The sequence below is a fragment of the Nelusetta ayraudi genome, unplaced genomic scaffold, assembly GCF_046127955.1.
Source record: "Nelusetta ayraudi isolate G7.1 ecotype Tasmania unplaced genomic scaffold, CSIRO-AGI_Nayr_v1 ptg000011l, whole genome shotgun sequence".
Taxonomy (NCBI): Eukaryota; Metazoa; Chordata; class Actinopteri; order Tetraodontiformes; family Monacanthidae; genus Nelusetta; species Nelusetta ayraudi.
The window spans coordinates 23,431,416-23,451,836 of NW_027466061.1; the positions used below are offsets into that span (position 1 = coordinate 23,431,416).

Below are 20,421 nucleotides of genomic sequence, written 5' to 3' on the forward strand. Positions count from 1 at the left end.
CCTTTAATGCTTCTTTCAAGGAATCCACATTCATAATTGCCCTTTTGTATGAAGCACCCATATTCCTAATCAATGTTAGATCACTGAGAGTGAAACAACAAAAGCAGACTTTTATTCGTGCATGTTTCATGCAGCAACACCTCGTGTACGTGTTATAAGTTCAGTCTAAAGTGAGATATTCACCTTTGGGTGAGAGCTGCTCTAAAAATAAACCTGATTAAAGTGTGACAAGCAATCACGTGGGGATGTGGAAAAAATCGGGATGTAAAATCTAGTGTGAACACGAACCTGAAAGAAAGGAAACAAAATCCTTGTTGATTTTCATTAAAAAGAGTAAAGTAGCGATAGAAGCGAAAGCTCCAACCTGTCATAGTTGACAGGTTGGAGCAATCAACTTTACAAGAAGTTACAATGTTATGGAATGCAAAAAAAAGAAAGAAAAAAAAATAGGAAAATGCAGAGTGGAGCAAGTTTGGAACGATACTTAATTCCTCTCATACGAAAAACAAAACGAAAATGAAATAAGATGGATCCGGTTCCTGCTAAGAATGGAGCATTGCTTCCGCTTCCCTTCAGGCAGTCAGTCTAAAAAAGAAGCACAATTACTATAGGGAACATGAGCGTCCACCAAATGATGACACACTATGTTGCCATAGAGATGGGTACTGCTGCCGGGGCCTTGATGGTGTGGCAGGAAGCAGAAGAAGAGCTGATAACACTCATCTGTGTTCAGCACGTGTTCCTTGCAGACGTCCAATGTGGGGCCATTGTTGATGGAATTTTAAATTAGGAACAGAATAACATGAAAATGATCTGTTTTTAAAAGTTATGGGGTATTTCGAAGCAGTGTGCAATGTCTGAGAAATTAAGTAATCCAGGTTGCGCGGAAATCACAAAAGGTAACCAGTGGACTGGGAGAGGTGAAAGGTTAGAGTGGATATAAAGACCCTTGCCTTGGTCCGAGAGCATTGTAAATCTGGAGTAATGACTTGAAGCAAGAATATGCAGACATACAGACTAGCTGAGGTGCCAGCCAACACATTAAGCTACTTACTCAAACAACTTAATATGATATCTTTTTATTTACAAAAATACTCATCAACGTATTTTGATCCATTTTGCACAATTACATGCTGGACAAGTCATCAGTTTATCACAGGGCCACATAGACAGACAAGCAACCATCCATTCATCATTTTTCTATACCCGCTTCATCCTGCACTCAAGGTTGCAGGGGTCTGCTGTCATAGGGTGAAGGCAGGGTTACACCCTGTACAAGCGGCCAGTTCATCACAGGGCCACACAGAAAGACAAATAACCATTCAAACTCAAATTTGCAGCCAAATCAAAGTTCCCAGTTTGCCTCACATGCGTGTTTTCTGGATTTTGGGAGGAAGCCAGAGAGAACCCAGAGAGAAGTCCCGCAGACACAGGGAGAACATGCAAACTCCACACAGAAAGGCCCCAGACCCTGGGGATTGTACCGGCTACCCTTCTAGCTGCGAGTTGCTAACCACTGCAACACTGTGTTGCACTTTTTTGAATGACGGCACTTCATTACTTGCTAAGACTCCACGAAACAAGTTGGAAAGTGCTTTATTGCTGGTTGTTGTATGAAAAATTGTTAAAAGTTTTCATATGTTTTAATACACATGTCCTCTATACGTAGCTAAACATTTTTTCGTTGCTTTAAAAACAACAACAACAAGTAATCAGTATATCAGTATATCATTGCAGGTGTGCCGTACCCAAATATCCGTGTGCTCATAGGCGCTCATGACAGTGCGCCGGTGGACCTCAGCTGCCCCGTCACTCCTCTGAAAGAGGGATCCCTCCGAGTACAGCATGTCACAGTTGGCACAGGAAGGCCTGAGCCCAGCACATTTAATTAGCCGAGCTGTCTTGGCATTGGATGGGAGGGGAAGGGGTGGGGTGGGGGGGACCCACACAGTGACGAGTCATCAGCATCACCAAGGGCGCGGCACTGCTGGCTTCCTGCAAATCTAAAACTTGAGGTGGAACAGGTAGGGTAAAATGCAGCCCACCACCCCCCTCCCGTCAAGAACTGACGTCTTATTTGTTTTTTGTTTTTTTTATTCTACTAATAATAATAACTATATGTAAAAACAAATAGTGTAATGCAGCAAAAATGAACATTCCATCTCTTGTGTTCCTCCTGATCCCACTCGATGTCCAAACACCTCCCGGCTCTGTGCGCCTCTTAGTTATCATTCAAGTCAATATTCCAGATTGAACGAACGAACGGGGGGGGTGAGAAAAAAAAGGAAAAAAAAAAAAGACTGTTGCTATGAAAAAAGGGGCAAAGTTAGGGGGGGCAGTTTGGAAGAAACCATTGTGACATCCCTCCTGCGTGGCGTGGCTGCGTGCATGTGAGGAGCGAGCCCACCCCGCCTCAGCTGTAGTGAGGAAGAACCCAGTCCAGGCAGCCAGCAACCAGCGAGCAGCCCGTCCCTGCCTGCCAATAGGCATGCTCGGCTCAGCCTCCGTGCACTGCTCTCAGACTCAGCAGCCCGAGCTGAGCGCAGGGGAACTGCGACGGCCGCCCCAAGCATCTTCCCAGGTATGCGTCGCTCTCGCGTAAACGCCCTTCTTTTCACCCCGCCTCCCACCACCACCACCACCACCACCACTCCCCCCCACCCCCCGTCAACTGCATGGACTTGGGTGCTGTGACATCTTTGCTGCAGGCTGCATGCTTATTCGAGCCCTTCTGTAGGAGGGTGTTGCCGTGGCGTGCGCGTCTCCCGTTTTTAATTTTTATTTATTTATTTTTTTATTTTTCATGCGACGCTCACGTAGACGCTCGTGGTGGAAGCGCAGGGCAGCGGCTCCAGGTAAACGCGCAAGTCAGCGGAGACGCATCTGGAAAGGTGGGGAGACTAAAGAGAAAACCGCCGCGCGGCAACTTGCACGCGCGCGCAGGCACACACACACACACACACACACACACACACACACACACACACACACACACACACACACACACACACACACACACACCTCAGAATGTTCGATAGATGCCCGCCCGCCCGCCTGCCTGCCGGCGAGGTGGGGATGTGCGCTGTGTGCGTTTCTCGCAGCCGGGGTTGTGATTTGGGTGAACCCTTCTTCTTCTTCTTCTTCTTCTGCTTCTTCTTCTTCTCCTTCTTCTTCTCCTTCTTCTTCTTTCGTCAAAACATGACCGCTGAGTGTATTTCCCTCTCCCCAACTTGCAGTGCGCGCAGGTTGACGCTTTTCCCCTGGTAGGCGCTGGACCTGCGGCACGGAGCGAAGTGGGTATTTGGAAGGAAAAAAAAAAAAAAAAAAATACATTTAATAAAAGTCAACATACACTGCAGCGGGCTATTAACAAGGCTGCATGATAGGTCACGCTGTGTGCATGCTTAAGACGTCTATTTCAGCGACTGCGATGTATTATTGATAGCTGTGTGTTGTGATATAACGGATCTATTTCAAATCATTATTCATTCATACAGTTTTAGTTATTTCCCAGGGGTGGGGGGTGGGGGGGGGGGGGGGGGGCGACGGGGACGGGGAGTGTTTGCTTCATTTGCCAGAATCAGCAGGACTAATGCTCAACACGAGGTGCTGCTGCTGCTGGTAAACGTGCTCAAGTTCAGCTTCATGTTACTGTGCAGAAGCTGTTCTCTATGATTAGCCCGGTCTGTTTTTCCTGTCACTAGGTAAGATGTAGGTGCACTCCCTCAGCAGTTAGGGTGGTGCTGCCTGCTACTGCTGTTGTGTTACAGTGGCCACTACCTGTGCATGCAGTCAACCAGGCCTGCATCTTGGGTGCTGGTGATGTCTCGCTGGATCTTTCTCTCATCTCAGTTAAAAAAAAAAAAAAAAAAAGTACAGATACTGAAGTTTAAAGCACATTTTTGGCCTAGACCCATTTTGGTAGTGCTCGTGCAGTTAGCCAGCTGTGTGATTGAAAGCCAGTCTGTTCTACTTCACATCTAAAACAGGGCAGCACTTATCGGTTGCTAGGTGGATTTCCAGCAACTTAGAAAAAAAAACCTTATTCTCGTAGTTAACTTATCTAGCACATCAAAAACCACGAATCTTGTCAGCTATTAATATTACGCACATGCAAACATGCCTTGGTAGTAAACCCTAATAGCATACTTGGTGTTGCTATGCAAAAAAAAAAAAAGAAAAAAAAAGAAAAGGATCTTGCACCTCCTTTTCACTGCAATCATTTGAAAGCGTGACCTTGTCGAAATGGGTGTCTGCTAAGTAGTCCCTGATTTCAAATAAAGACAGACAGAAGGAAAAACAATACGACTATGTTCAAAGATGCAGCAAGCTCATATTTAGGGGTCATGACTGCTCTTGGATTTGACTAATTCAAGAAGCTCTTGGGTTGATTTTTGCTGCATGTACCACACTACAGATTGTCTCTACTTTGTAGAGCCCAGAATAGTTGAAGGACTCCTACGTCAGAGGCGCTGATTGTTGATTTTATTTTCGTAGTCTGCAGCCTTGTCCGAACAGAAGCACTGAAAGTCATTAAAACTATGTTATATTTATGATGTCTTTGAAAATATGGGTTTATGCACAATGTTGTCTTGAGGCAGAGCGATGAAGTTGAAACTTCTTGTATTATAACAGTGTAACAATGTTTTGACTATTTGTAAGTGGATAATTATAATTAACAGTGTATTAAATGCTCTTTGGCTTGAGATAGCTCTGAACCACTAAGTGTTGAAAGGCAAACAGTGAAAAATGTTAAGGTCATCTTAAGGTCAAGAAAGGAGTGACTATTTTTTCTTCAAACATATTTAACTAAATAGTCCCATATGAAGACTTTTTGGCATTATTAACATAAGCCAGTAAGTTTTTATTTATGGGGCGACAGACTTTTTTTGTGGCTGTGTGTCAAGATGCAAAAATTGTTTGATGGCCAATTTATGCAGCAAAATAACAATTATTTGGTGTCTCCAACATTACTTTACTTTGTAGTTCATGATTATTTAGGCTGTTGTTAGTACATTTCATTGGCTTGGATTTTTGAAACCTAGATGTGCCTGTTTCAATGGATTGTAAACAAATTGTTACTTGCTGTGATAATATTCCCATTAGAAAAAGGGTAAAACAAACAAAGGGTAAACAAAAAACATAAAACCATAAAACCAATATACGCCATACAATAAACATGATACACATATCCTTATACAGACTGAGCTGCTTGGACTTCTTGTTTAATAGGCATTCGTCAGTGCATGTTTTTTTATTCAACATTTCATGGACAGATGACTGTAGAATACTTGGAGTGAGTTTATGCGGTGTGTTGTCTGTTGAATAAAAAATATTAACCTTCACAAGGGAAAACAAATAGTAAGCCAATGTTCAATCCACTAAACATGATTGGGCAAAATGCTAATGAGTACAAAGCCTTTGATCACTGTGCCACTGTTTCATAAACTCTCCACTGTCATCACCTGACAGGGCAGACAGCTTTACCCAATAATGGTAATATTAGGGCTATTATTGCATGGCATGTGTGTGCTGAACTAGCAAAAAAACTGTAGAAGGAGAGCCTCAACTTAATCATAATAACATTAAGCAAACACACCAAAACTGAAACTATAAGCAAACCAAATGATTTTTCCTTTTCTATTATATTTAAAAGAAAATTACGAAAAGCAACTCAGGGAATTTGAAGTAGCTATTTAAAATTAAGAATTATGGATACTGCGAAAGCAATAGATGATAATATTGGGTTTTCTTGTAGGGAATTGTTGTTCATGGTGTTCTTCTTTAGGCCGTTAGATTGACTGATATTTAGAGACGGTACTAAGCAGCCATAGTCATGCCCACAACAACCATTATGTAGAAACCATTGTTACTAGACATAGATCTTGGCAAATAAAGAACAACATTGATTGATTGTATCGACCAGTGACAAAATACATCACCAAGAAAAATCTTGGAAGAGTGAAAATCTGATTTTCACTTTTTTTCATGCGAGAAGGTCGAGAAATCATTATGCTGGCAGAGGTTTACAACACTTAAGAAAGACCATTGTGAAGAAGTATGGATATGGCTTGGAACACACATTTTTTAAATCCTTGGCTTGTGTGAGAATGGCCAATTTCAGGAAAATGAACTGGGCTACAGCAGAAGAATAATAAATAGATTCTCTGCAGTGGTCACTTCTAAAAGATGTGCCGTATACTCCAGATTTTCCTGTTGAGTCACAATACTGCAGTATCATGTTTAGCTCACAGTTTTGTTTAATTTAGCGCACTTGTGAAGCTTTAAGCGCAATGAAGCTTATCAAAAAGAGAGCTACAGGACAGGACTGGAAATGTAGCAAAACCTGTTTACCCACAACAGCTGGCAAGATGAAAATGACAAACCCCTGATCAAGGCGCCAACTAAAACCATTGTCTCACATTGCCTTTTTTCAACCCCGTAGTGATGGCCTCTGCTGAGCAGTCGTGCTCCAGCTCCCACCAGCAGCACTGCGCATAAGGCGACGCCACCTCTGCCCTCTTGCCCCAGAAGTGAGAGACACCACCATGTACAGCGTGGAGGACCTCCTCATTTCACATGGATACAAACTGCCTAAGAGTGGCCCTCCTTCTGCCACGCCTTATGACAAACGCCCCGCTGATTGCCAGCGCGAACTCGTGGACAACAGGGCTGGCCGTGGGACGCTCAACGGGTATGAGGCGGACCGAGGGGCCTCTCTCAGCGGCATCTACAGCAGCAGGCAGGCACTGGTTAAGGGTTACCCTGCCACTGACAACGAGAGTGGGGACAGGAATCAAAGGAGAAAAGAGCTCGGTATTGGTATCCTAGGTGACGCTCAGCCCTTGGGTGATTCTCTTGCCACAGATAGTGGGTGAGTGTTTTTCTTCCCTCTTCCTTTTTTTTGTAATCCCCAGACCCTCGGCCTCCCCTTTTCCGTCTCACCTCGGTTGGGGTCCTTTGGTATTGCATGCAAAACGGAGGCTGCACTGCGCAGGTTTTTTTTTCTCTCTCTCTCTCTCTGCCCCCTTACCTTCTGCCTAGAGCCGTATAGCGCTGTGGCTGCAGCAGCAGCAGCAGCAGCAACAGCAGCAGCAACAGCAGCAGCACTAACATACCTTTTGATGGGATGTGGGGAATTATTAAAGGTGCATTTGTGGAAGATGTTTATAAGCTAATTGAAGATGGCATTTGTACCTATGTGGAGCCCCCCCAAAAAAATCATTGGTGCGGTTTCCACAGCCTCCACCAGGCCAGGGGATGTAAACAGCAGCACTAGACAGCGAGCGTACTGAGTGGCACTGAACATGCTTCAAGACAGGCGCGTAATCACTCCACTGTAAACACTAGCACACTGAATCACGCCCAGCACGTGCTCTGTGATGTAAGCATGTTGCTGGGCAAGTGTGCTCAGCGCAACTCCCCTCAGCCATACAGTAGCATATGCTGCTAAGGATGAGCCATTGACTTTGCTGCTTAAATGAATGAATACAGTGACTAACAGAGGAAGCGCAGTGCAGAGGAAGGATGAAGCTGGTAGAGATGGAATTATACATCCCCCTTTTCACTATATAAATGTCATTCTTTCCTGTGTATAAGACAAATTAATTTAAAAATACAATGTTTTTCTTAAATCAGTATATTTTGTAATTAAAACTGCATGCCTCGTGCAGCTGTTTATTGTAAGGCTGGAAAATAGAATGATTGATCTTCATTTGCTTGAAAGATTGGGTGTGACACTTGAATTTCAACAAAGATTGCGAGGTACATCAGCCATAAATAATTAGTTATCAAGGTAGTTGGGGAAAATGGATTTCAATTAAAACCAAGAGAAATATATGTAAAAAAAAATATCGGATCAGAATTTTTTGTTAAAAGATGATATTCCAGATACATGATTGCTAAACAAAGTGAAAAGGGTTATTTGCTTAGCTATATTCAAAATCCTTCCCAGGCATAATCTCTTTATCACATAATAAGTAATGATTTCTAACCGCTGAAACCTGCATGTTCAATTTTTAGTTCGACTTATGTATCTATGACTTTGTGTGCCAAGTGTTTCATTGTTGTTGTTGTGCAGTTATCTTATGCTGTATTTTATCTTATTCACAATAAATGAGGCAAACCTCCATCAATTTTTTAAAAGATAGATCATATTGTATGCCTGAAAAGGGCGCATTTTGAGTTGGTTGAGTAGTGTGATCAATAAAGCACAGGGACAAAGCATTTGCCTTCATATTAGAGCTACGAATAGGATAGTTGTATGTAGACTTCTTTTTTGGAATAGCCTTATTTTTTTGTCCAGATGACAAGCTATAAAAGTAAGGTCAGCAAAATTTATTATGCATATCATACTGCAGTAACATAATGATTTCATGCGTTTTAAGGTACTTGAAGACGCTGACTTAAGCACTCTGCCTCATATGTGCTTGCACTCCTTGATTGAGACAGCTCTGCCCTGGACATGTCATTTGCCAAGAGCAAATGTTTGCTAAATACTAAAAATTGTGTTTACACTTAAATAGAAAACAAAATAAAACAAATTTCACTGTGCTGTGACTTCAAGACTAAACTCAACAATAGCAGATTTTTTTTTTTTTTTTAACTCAGATTCCACTAATTATGATTAGCCTTCCTTTATCTTCGATTTTATTGTAAATCATTTGCTTTTAGTACAGCTTTTTTAAAAAAAATAAAAAAAAATTAAAATTAACAGGCTGTGTTTCATGCTAAATAAAAATACATGTTTAAAGAAAAATAACTAGAATAGATTGATTTCATGGTCCTGCAAAGAAGTGGCGACTTGTCCAGGGATGTAACCTGCCTTCACCTGATGTTACTTTTCTTCATAGGATTTAGAAATTGGCCTTTTTTTAATTTGAATTTCAAAACATTGCAAGTACAGCACTCACCTTTCTAGTGATGTATAGTGTTTTTAGTTCACTCCTATAATTGTCTTTTTACTAATGACTAAATAAAAAAACAGCAATAAATAAACTAAGAAAACTAAGATGGCTAATGCCTTTGTTAGAAATTGTTCTGTATTTAACTGTTTGTCTTGGCATAATTGTAGCTCATTGAAATGTTCTGCCTAGCTATTTTATAATGAAGTAAATGTCATTTGGTTCTTCCAGGTTCTATGATGTTCCCAGTTTGACTTATTCAGAGCCACTAAGCTATGATGAGAGGGACGTTTCCTATTGGCGGAGGCGAGGCCAAGACTTCAGCATCCTTTTGGACTATGCTGATGGCAGGGAGCTGAGGGCCTCAGCTGGTGCCTGGAGGCCACAGGCCCTTATTACGGCAGAGGAACAGAGAGCAGAGAGACAGGCCCAGCAGCTTTGGGAGGAAATTTCCTGGCTAAGGGACTTTGATGCAGCCCCTGGTCAACTAAGGGTGACCGGAGAAAGAAAGTGCCAGAGTCTTGGTACAGAGGAATGGAGGCCAGCTGTGGGTTTGGGTAGGCAGTTGTCGGATGGGGATGGAGACAGGTGGACTCAGGATCAGTACCGCCTAAGAACACCAGAAGGTTTTTTTCACCCCAGAACCAAGGCAAAGTCTCAGTCCCTTCCCAGAGTCTTAACACCTGATGGAACTAGCAGCAGAGAGCTCATTCCGTCCAGGCCTAGCCTACCTGACAGACAACAGAGGTTGAACAGCACCGTCTTCTCTGGTCCGTACAGTAGATATTTCTATAGTGGTGCTCTTTTGAGAGATCGATGGGGTAGGAATGCTGGGCAAAGCAGCCATGCTGCGCTTTTATCAAAGCCCAGGTTTAGTAGACCTTTAAAGCCTCCATCATATGAGATTCACCAGCAGACAAGAGGTAGCGCCGAAATGCTTGCTATAGAACAGGGTGCCAAACAAAAAGAAAGGCCAATCTATTATCCAAGGGGAGGAGAGCTAAGACAAGACTATTTCGCACAACACTCAACCCTGACTGGGATGGAGCCTCCTGGCTACATACCACCGCCATCTTATAGGAGAGCCCCACCTCCAAGAGCAGTTTCAATCAACCGCAATGAAATGGCAAGCCTGAGATGGAAAGCAGAGGCATTACAAATGCCTAGCTCAGACCCTGGAAGGTGGTTGTCCAGACACGTTGGTAGTTCATTGCTGGAACACTATGGAGAACGTGCTGCAACCTATCGCAAACAGGTGCACTCTGGACATGAAGAGCAACCAAGTCAAGCCCGTCCATTAGCCACAGAAGATCCCAGACTGAAACCAATCTCAGGAGGGCCAAGTGGAAGTTCTCTTACTGACTCAGATAAGATACGTAACATCAACAAAGAGACTCCTTCAGCTAAGATGTTAGGACAATCTTCAAATGATAGTGCCTTCCCTACACAACAGGGGTCAGCTGTAAACACTGACAACCGCAAAACAGTTCTCAATGAAAGTGACAGCAGTAATCGATGGAGCAACAGGGGACTAAACAAAAAAATAGACAGTGTAGCTAATGAACAAAACCGTACTCAGTTTTTGCCTTCATCCATTCTAGGTAAACCACCACCTCCCCCATGCAAACCAGCTGATCAGGGTGCACCTGAAACTGTGACAGAAGTGAAAAAGGTGGAAACTGAGCCACCGGAGAAAGAAAAATCCAAAAACCTAAAAAAAAGACTTAGTGAGACAATTTTTTGTTTGGTGTCCGTCCCTGTTACTCCACAGCTTACTGGTATAATTCGTGATCAGAATAATAACAATGAGAAGTCACCAGACCCCGCAGACAGTCCCAGTGACAACAAAACTGGACATTTAACAAACCAAAGTCTCCAAAGCACATCTTCAGCTGAAGCTGAGCTGCAGGCACTAACTGGTAGCATAGCTAGCAGCAAAACTAGCAGTAGAGCAAGCAGCAAAATGTTTAAAAAGGTATCTTGCAGACCCCCTAAGATAAATCATTACAAGGAAATGAAACTCTCTGGATCTTGGCCTGCAAACCAGTATAGAGACCAGGAGACACAAACAAGCCCAGAGGCCCAAAAGCCTGGCCCTGAAAATAAGGAAGCACAAGATACAGACCCTGTCAGCACTGAAGTTCCTCCTGATGGCAGCAGTGTGGTGGGCGCTGCGTTCGGTTTTCCTATGAAGGGGGTGAAAAGTCTGAAATTGTCAAGCAACAGTGCTTTCTCCCTAACATCGACTTTCTCCAACCAGCTGAACAAAAGCACAGTTCAGCAGCCAACAGCACCACCCTCAGGAAATGGGGAGGAGACTAAACCAGCAACAAGCAGTGGAACTGATGCAATGGAACCATTTCTTCTGAGGCCTGTCAGTCAACGACCATGGGATGCTGTCAAGGAGCTCGAGACCATCCAAAAAGAAGTTCAAAGTCAAAATCAACAGCAGCAGAACAGCAAACAACCTAGTGTTGACAAGTGCATTGAGGATCTCAATGAGGCCTATAAAGACATCTTGGAGCTAGGCACTGCCAGCAATAAAGTTCCAGATGGTTCTGTTGAAATCCCTGAACGTATCAAAATCCGGTTGAATTCACAACCTCTTAACAAGCCCAGCAGCCTTAGGCGCAGTGCAGTAAGCTGGTCTGTTGACCCAGAATACAGGGAAGTAAAGAGCGCTTTCTCCAGACCTGCGACGAAGTCTGTAACCTTCAGCAAACATCTTAGGGAGGAGCTTCCAGTCCCACCCAGGGAAACAGGCTTTAGAGAATACAGGGTTTTAGCACATCTTTCACGCAGACGGAGTAACGACGGTAGGACAGTGAAACTTGACCTGCCAGACGAGCCTGTTGAGACGCCACTGTGTGACTTTAGTCCAACAACCAACACTGCAGCAGCAGAGGTGCCATGGGCAGATAGACAACCAATGCAAGATGCCTCTACGCTCACAAGTCCTCCTGATTATGAAGACATCTGCCAAACCTTGCGTCGAGACCCAGCAGATGTCACTAAAGCATCTGCAAGCAGTTCTAAACCTAATGATACAGACGCTCTTCAAGATCAAAACATTGAATCAGAGGAGGAGTGCCCAATTTGTAAGAGGGAGCTCGAAAATCAAATGAGACAAGGTCCATTGCCTCCACTTCATGAGGAGAACAGTTCCGACAGTTCAACCAATCAAAATGGCAGTCCACCACGATGCATTGCATTAGAGAGCCCAGAAGACAATAGAAAATCAGAGGAGACACAGGATTCCAAATTAAATCAGTCAGGGTCTGATCTGTGTCCTGAAATGCAAGATCAACATTCAATGACACAGGATGAGGTGGTGGAGCCTGAAAATCATCAAAATGTTCAGGCTGACAACATGAACGTCATGGATGAATGTACTGAGAGAACACAAGTAGATGGAGCCACGCAGGCAGATGAATCAGCGTCCGATGTGCCTGCTGACACCCAAGTCGCAGAGATACAGGGTGTTGCTGATACATTGACGAGGGAACAAGAATCAGAAGAACAGGGGGTCATTGCTGGGGAGACATCTGAAGGCAGTGAAGACAAAGCAACAGCCCAACTAAAAAGTGAGAGTGACGGGCAGGACAGTAAAATGTCTGATGACAGGCAGGAACGAGAAAAGAAGCCATTTGCTGTCCCAGAGCATAGACTTTCATGGACTCTTTTGGGACGAGACCACGCAGGGTTGCCAGAGTTTCCACCCGACAGACTTCCACTCTCAGTTCCTCCGACTCTCGACCGGAGGCTTTCTCTAAGCTTGGAGGGGGAGAAGAAAAGCAAGGGGCCATCTCACCGAATTGAAGCGTTGCAGAATAAGCTGGCTATCTCTCCAGGTCGAGTGGCAGTGGAGCGCCTTGCTCGGATGAGGGAAGTGGATGTCATGTATCGCATGAGACGTCTCAGCATTCGTAGTACAGACTCAGGAGAAGGGGAAGGAGAAGATGAGATGATGGGAGGGGAGGGCGACAGTATACAGGCACAGGAGCCCAATGACTCTTTCCAAAGAGACAGAGAGAGTGATCAGGAGGTTACCAGTTCACAGCAAGACTCTGACAAGACCCCTGTAGAGCACGAGGAAGAGTCATCGGTCCGAGGTAAGAGATTGAGATCATTTTCAATGACAATCTTTATTTAAACATACTTATTAAATAAAAAAGGAAAATGGCCTATGGTGTGTTTAACTGTATGTCAAAAGTTGGGTTTGCAAGTTTGCAGCTGACTACATAGTCAGAAATATCCCTTTGAGTTCATGGTGGAAAATTAGAGAAATCTTACCAACCATGAATATGCAAATAAATGTTGCTTGCCCTTTTTTTCCAACAACAATGTAATGTAAATGGACTGCACTTATATACGCTCTAAATATAGTGCTTTTCAGCACCTCTCAATCACACACTTGCGCACATTCACACACCAATGGGTGACTGCTGCCATGCAAGGCACTGCCAGGCCCATTGGGAGCAATGCGGTGTTCATTGTCTTGCTCAAGGACACTTTTTTTTACTTTTTTGACATGCGGACAGTTGGAGATGGGATTCAAACTGCAGAACTTTCAGTCATTGAACGACCCGCTCTAGCTCCTGAGCCACAGCCGCTACAATGAATGACAACTCTGCATTACACAATTACAGACTAGCCACCTAGTCTGTTTTCTGTGTCACTAAAAAGTTATGTCAACAAGCCTAGTAGGCTTAGGCACAGTGCAGTTAACTAGTCTGTATACAGGGATGCAGGAAAAATAAGGTGCACATTCGTCAGGCTACCTATGAAGTTTGCAACCTAAAGCAAGTGGCTAAGGGTGAAGTTCCCTTGCAATTTTCCACGTAACAGAGCAAAGACAATTACGATGATGGTAATATATACCTGCGTACATGTTCTTTTGTGCTTGTATATGTAACCTGTCATGAAATATTGTTCTGTTGAAATAGTCTTGTGCAGGTAAATAAGGTTGAGAAAAACAATGGAACAAGCCAACGTCCTTTTTCCGACTTACACCGAACATTGTCAACTCAAACGTGTTCCCAGCTCTAACCTGGGACTTTCAAAAAAATACAGAATAAACCATCAAACATTATGACATTATTTGGCATGACTTCAAATCCAAAAATCTAGATTTTTCAGTACATTTTTGAATGACAGACATTAAATGACATTTGTTTCCTATCCAGAAATTTATATGCCTACAGTAAATCCAGAGAGGCAGAGAACATGTGAAAACACCACATTGAAAGACCTGGGTCAAAATCAAATCTAGGGCCTTCTCGCTTAGGGGCAACAGCGTTTGTTGCGGCTTCACTGCGCTGTTTTAGATTAATTTATCCATCCTTTTTCCAGAACCTGCACTCAGGGTGGACGGCATTGTGCCATTCCAAGCTAAGGGAAAAGAGAGTAGATTCTGGACAGGTTGTGAGTTTACTACAGGGCCAGTCGTGAAAAAGCAGAGCAAAGACAGAAGAAACATGCTGCCAACGTGTTTTACATTCTTTGAAAATGTTACCACTTATGACATATCACTGTTTTGCACTTTGAACTTCAATAACTTTGTTGCACCTGTGAAACCTAGTTTTAATCAATAACACAAAAAATAAAAATAGAGACTAAAAATGCATTTTGAATGAATATTTCCTTTTCTTATACCCTAGAACCCCATGATCCCAGTGGACTGGAGACAATATAGAAAGAATGCGCTCATCAGCTCCATCTGAGCTTTTAAAGCTCCAACACTGTGACCTGGCTGCCTACTAGAATGCCTTCATCCCATCTTGACACTGATATGGCCTTCTTGTCCGACAAGAGCATTGTGTACACCTTCACCCTTGGCGCTGCGTTGATTACTAAGAGTGCTGTTCCACTGCCAAAGGGAGGTGCCCCTTGAACTTGTGGGGTAACTTCCACCCTGAATCCTTCCCCAGTTTTCTCAAACTGACTTCCCACAAGCTCATCTGTCCTTCATCTTCAAGCCTATCAACTGATAGGGTTCCTAATAGTTAGTCTTCTTGTAGCAGCTTGTCCTTTCTATTTGACCCTTCCTACATCTCATTGGCAGACATTATGCAAAGCTGTTGTGCATACTCGAATTTATAAAATAGTGATCATGAATACAGTGGGGACAGTTTTCGCAGTTCGCACGAATCTGATTCTGCACGGGCGAGCTGTAAGCATATGAATGTAAGCATTTATGTTTAACCTTGCATAGATTTAGAGGGTTAATGTGACATACCTGTTTTGTTGCATTTAAACAACACCAAAATACACTGCATACCTGATTGTCGTAGTGAGGCGACAGCTGTTTTAGAACTGGACATCACTGTCTCTGGCTCAAGAACTGTTTTGATTTTCAGATGAGATTAGTTGGCCTTTGCTTTTTTCTAACTTCAGTGACATTTTGACCTGCCTCATTGCTTTTGTACACACACTGCAATCATTTCTCATAGAGGCTCTTCAATGAAGAGTGAGTCCGCAGAGCATGACATGATAGATCAGTGACCTATTTTATGATATAGTGACTCTAAGCTAAAAACAGGAGAGTTGCCTTCTTTAAACAAATATGCTTGAACCCTGATGATTCAATGTTTGGCTCCCTTTTCCAGGTAATTTCAGGAAGCAATAAAGGCACGGATTTAGAGGTAGTTGTTTAAAAAAAAAACAAAAAACCTTCAAACTTACAGATGAAAAATTGTCGTATACAACACAAAAAGTTACGTAGAGCAATATTGTTGTACCAACAGCCCAGTCGTTTAGTAGAGCTACCTGTAGGAACCAGTTAGACAAGTTTTAATGTAAACCTGTCATTTAAAATTATATTACAGGGATGTGGAATTGTGTCAGGGTATATGGGCGCTAAATGGGGCAGGGGTGCTTTTCTTTGTGGTATATATCTATGTTCATACATCTGTATTGCAAAGAGACATTTCGCTGAATATTTATTTTTCTTATCATCAATTGTCAATCAGTTTGCATAATGTACAAAATAAAGTATATTTTAAATATTTTAAGAGATATTTTGTATTTAACCATGAAACTTTGTTTCTCCATACTTATATTAAGCTGAAAGTATCACAGCTGTATAGTATCATATTAAGAGTATACTTAATTTTCTAGTGCTTTAAAAATCAAATAGTGTTATAAGAAGGAATGGCCCTGTGGTGTGCCTTGATCACACAATTTAGTTTTAGCAAGTGATAGGGCTCATCAGTGCCAGTGATGATATGATGGTATCTTTTCAATTGTGCCATTATTTCCTATTTGATAGTGCTTTTTTCATCAGCTAACAGTCTGTGTTTGTTGTTCCTTGTGATATTTGATTCATCAATGCATCTCAGACGTGTTGACTATGTGTTTGGTCAGTCATGGCTTGTATCGTATAAATGCCTGTCTCTGTCTTCCAACTTAAATCATGTTACGTTCTTCATCTACAGAATACGTTGAAATACCCCTCCTCCCCCATTTTTCAACCCGCTCTTTTGTTTTCTTTGTTGGTTTTTCTTTATTTTGTTACATATCTGATAAATTGCATTTGTTTTGCCGTCCAAAATACTCATTGCACTAAATGATACAATGCAGTATGCTGTTGGCGGCTAAAAACTCTGTGTGAGCAAAATGGCGAAGAAAATGTTTTGCAGTTTTGAATTGAAAATTCAAATTTCAACATAAAACTTGAATAATTCACATAAAGAGTCAGTCCGATGGTTTTTCTAACAACAGTATTGCTGCATCACTGTATCGCATCAACAACCGATTTCGAAGATTCCACTGCTGTTTAGCGTTACTCACTTTATCGTTATGTAGCATTTTGCAGTTGTAGCATTATCAACTCAGAACTGTCTTAGAATTTCAAATGTTACTTAAAAAAAAATCATGTCGCCTTATTATGTGTGCATTACATTATACTTCAGGCAATGCCAAAAAAAACAAAGTACTAAGCACTGTTCATACCTTAGGTTTCTACAAACAACTTACTGTTCTGCCAAGCCTCTGGCTGGAGAGGTACAGTAGCATTGTTGTTGCTCTTCATGCCGTTTAGCTGTAGGTACATTGAATCAAAACTGTGAATATAGAATTATACAAAAAGTAAAAAAAGAAAAAAAAAGACAAAAACACATCAACAACAACAACAACAACAAAGAAAAACAGCAGGGTGTGATTCAGTGTTACAAAAGATATGAAAGAAAAGATAACAAAGATAAGTCCATAGTGAGCATCACGGTGAGGACAAGCTGGCACGCCCATAATTACTAATGCATTTCATTTTGAATTCACTTTGAAGACAAAAAGGCCTTGCCTCAGTCTTGTGTGTAAACTGCCCCTGAAATAGCTATCTCAGTACATTTGCCCCTTTCAATTAATTGGCATGTCAGGTACACTTGGACATAGTGTCATTTGACTTTTTGTACTGCAGGTTATGTGCAACATGGAATAATTATGCACACTTGTAATATTTTCTATTTTCATATGAGACTTAAGTGCTTTTTCTACTCACTGGCATCTTTTTCTTCCTTGCATGAAATGCAGAAGAGAGGAGGAAAAAAATGTTTTTCATAAAATATACTTGCATTTGGTACTCCAGTAGTAAAAATAGTGGGCAAAATGTTATGTTTCATAATTTAATTTAGTGGAAGAAAAAACTATGCCAAGTATTTAAAAGCTATTTTTAGATTAAAAAGAGTTCATTCATTTTTTTTCCTTTAAGACATGCCTTTATCTTTGTATCTATAAATACAAGCATAATCCATAGTCATATGATTGTGCTACCGTTGTATGATACTGCAGTCCTATTCATAAATAAACTCTTTGCATGAAATTCAAGTGTTTGTGCTTAATTTTCAAGCAATCATAGTGAATTTGTGTCATATTATATCTATGAGAAAATTAATAATAAAACTATTTCCTTCAAAACATTTAATCGTTATGAAATAAACTGTCAACTAATTGTTTAACACTATCTAGAACAAGAGAAGGATGGAAAGCAATTTGTGATTTTGCACAAATGTTTGGAGCTTTAGTTCACATCGAAGATGACTACCAATATTAACATTTAAAAAAAAGAAAGAAAAAAAAAAGCATACTATGTCTACAGTTAGGTTTGTTGTATTACTGAATATCTGTTTGCAATTACAGCCTCACTGAGTTCCACTCACAACCAAAGCGCTGGGAACTTACTCTTGGTCCATGGTTGGACCATGGCAAAACATCCCAGCATGCTCTCTGAAGCTTGGATCTCATCTATGGCTGGAAGTGCCCAGACTCCATGCCATCATATTCTAAAGGGACAGAAACAATGTGATTAGGACTTTTGATAAGGTTGTCATGCTTTACTGAACGCATTGTAGTTTTTGTGCATCTAATATTTGAATTAATAACCCAAAGCTTTGCTTGAAGGTGGACACCATTATAGATGATACAATCTGGTTACCTGTTTTCAGTATGAGAGAGTGTCTTGAGAGTACAGAACTCATAAATGTTAAAGTTCACGCTAGTCAATGAAACTATGAACCCCAAAAATATCACATATTCTCATTTTCCATTCCCTAGCCAGGAGGCTGCCATTGGTCAAATGCGCTGATAACTGTCTGGTTTTCTTTCCATTCTTCCATTTATGCACTGACTGCAAACAACTGTATACTACACGAGGGATGAAAGAATACAAAAGCCACTCACCCAGCTTGAAATGAAGAGCATTGAAAAAGTCACGAGTAACAGGGAGTGCAAGTGTTTCCCCCCCCACGTTCTGTTAGCTAAGCGGTTGCTACTTATCGCAATTGACATTCGCGATACGGAGCATACTATCTTTTGAAGAATTGTTCACATATTTCAAAAACTTTGGCTGTGTTCTCAACTTTGAGTCAAATGTCTACCATCTTTAATGTGTAAGCGATGGTTGTACCGCGGCAATTTTCCCACCGCGTTCCGCTGTAGGTGAGTAATACGCCGAACAAGAATTTCTATATGTCAAAGTATATGCGTGTTACATGAGCTGAGAAGTTGAAGTCACACCAAAAAGGTAGCGTAAAACTTAGAGTGGCGACACATAATGTGATATATATATATAGCAGTACAGAATTCTGGTAAGTACTGTAAGGATAACATGTATGTATTGCATTTTGCAATGTCTGATCTGTAATAATAGACCTGCACTTTTTCTGTCTTTGCCCACATCAAATACCCTCATAAAGAAACGCTCCCAGTTCAGTTAATCTCCAGCTGTCGTTTTATTAGAGCTGGCTGTCATACCGCATAGTAAGTACATTATCTGCAAATGGCAAACACCTGTTACGGTTCGCTTGCTTCTGTGAGAACAAGTCAGTCCGTTGACAGCATGGTTACGGTTGTAACAGTACAGTCATCTCGTTGGTCTCTTACTCAAAATAACAAACTTTATAGTGGTACAGAACCTCAGGTCATGTTGGTCTTCATTTGACAGGCAAGGTGGAAAGAGCCATGTGTTGATCGTTCCGGAGACAAAGAAAACAAAAAGTTAAGTAAACATTAACCACATACAGTTTTAAACGAAAACAACAACAGTGGTGACAGAGTAAGCTGAAGTAAAAACATATTCCATTTAAACAATATTCAGGCCATTGTGGGTAATGGTACGCGTCATTTACGTAAACATATAAACATGCCAATATGTGAGAGGCAAAAGGTTTTTTCACTGTCAGCGCAGCAGGTTGGAACTCAGTCTGCCAGTGGATAATCACAGTGACCCAGCATTGCATGGGCCCTCCAAGGGGTCGGCATTCAAAAAATAAGAACGTTGAAACACTTGTGGTGCATTAAAAAACAGGAGCAACCACAACAAATTAAGTATTATTATTTATTACCTATAGCAGCAATAACCTGTAAACATGTATATGCATATGGTGCCGTTGAACAGTTGGACTGATTGAGATCTACATCTGTCCCTCATCCCCGGCACTACACACTTATTAGTCAGAGGACACACACACACATAACACAAATTTATTCCAAAGTGCGTAGTCTGATTTGGCTCCACAAGATGGAGCCATATCACAAATTTGATCATTTAAGAACGCTACGCCTGGAACATGAATCTGCATTATTTCAAAATCTTTCAAACACTTGATAATGTGGCAAAAGACTTTATTGCTAATGATAAATCAACTTTGAAATCGCTATTTACTGTCTGTCATTGAAGTCTGCTTCCTCATCTGTTTCTATTTCCCTTGCTAAATAATAGTTTCATAATTTGAGTTATATGTATCCAGTATATATTTATTTAGGTTACATGTGTGTTGATGAGTAACATTACACACCAGCTTTACTAAATAACGAGACCACAAGACCATAATTTAAGTCAAAACTGCTTATTTTTTCTTCACAACATTTTTGGCTTTAGTTCATGCATAATATAAACACCTATTAGTTTTGGTACTTAAAATAATTTCTTGTTGCTCCCAAGAAAAACGAAGTATTTGACTGAAAATAATGTTTGCTCAGAGTCTCCACTGCTGTCAATAATCAAGTGGAGCCCACATTAGTG

At 41.5% G+C, this 20,421-nt stretch overlaps 1 protein-coding gene across 2 annotated transcripts; it reads left to right on the plus strand.

Moving 5' to 3' along the window:
• Positions 1–2,335: 2,335 nt before the first annotated feature.
• On the plus strand, positions 2,336–17,029 carry LOC142885496 (junctional cadherin 5-associated protein-like). Of its 2 annotated transcripts, XM_076022009.1 has the most exons (4): positions 2,336–2,581; positions 6,446–6,874; positions 9,135–13,015; positions 14,564–17,029. In XM_076022009.1, the coding sequence occupies exons 2-4, from the start codon at positions 6,549–6,551 to the stop codon at positions 14,596–14,598; spliced, it is 4,242 nt and encodes a 1,413-aa protein (XP_075878124.1). In that variant the 5' UTR covers positions 2,336–2,581; positions 6,446–6,548; the 3' UTR covers positions 14,599–17,029. The 2 variants fall into 2 exon arrangements, with proteins under 2 accessions (XP_075878124.1, XP_075878125.1); XM_076022010.1 differs by lacking the exon at positions 2,336–2,581 and having other exon boundaries at positions 5,529–6,874.
• The last annotated feature ends 3,392 nt before the right edge of the window (positions 17,030–20,421 follow it).

What these genes read in the sequence shown, in the direction of transcription:
- LOC142885496 (XM_076022009.1), top strand. Translation starts at nt 6,549, where the DNA reads ATGTACAGCGTGGAGGACCTCCTCATTTCACATGGATACAAACTGCCT. An exon ending in TCTCTTGCCACAGATAGTGG is followed by an intron (nt 6,875 to 9,134) that starts GTGAGTGTTTTT and finishes TGGTTCTTCCAG; the next exon opens with GTTCTATGATGTTCCCAGTT. An exon ending in GGAAGAGTCATCGGTCCGAG is followed by an intron (nt 13,016 to 14,563) that starts GTAAGAGATTGA and finishes CTTATACCCTAG; the next exon opens with AACCCCATGATCCCAGTGGA.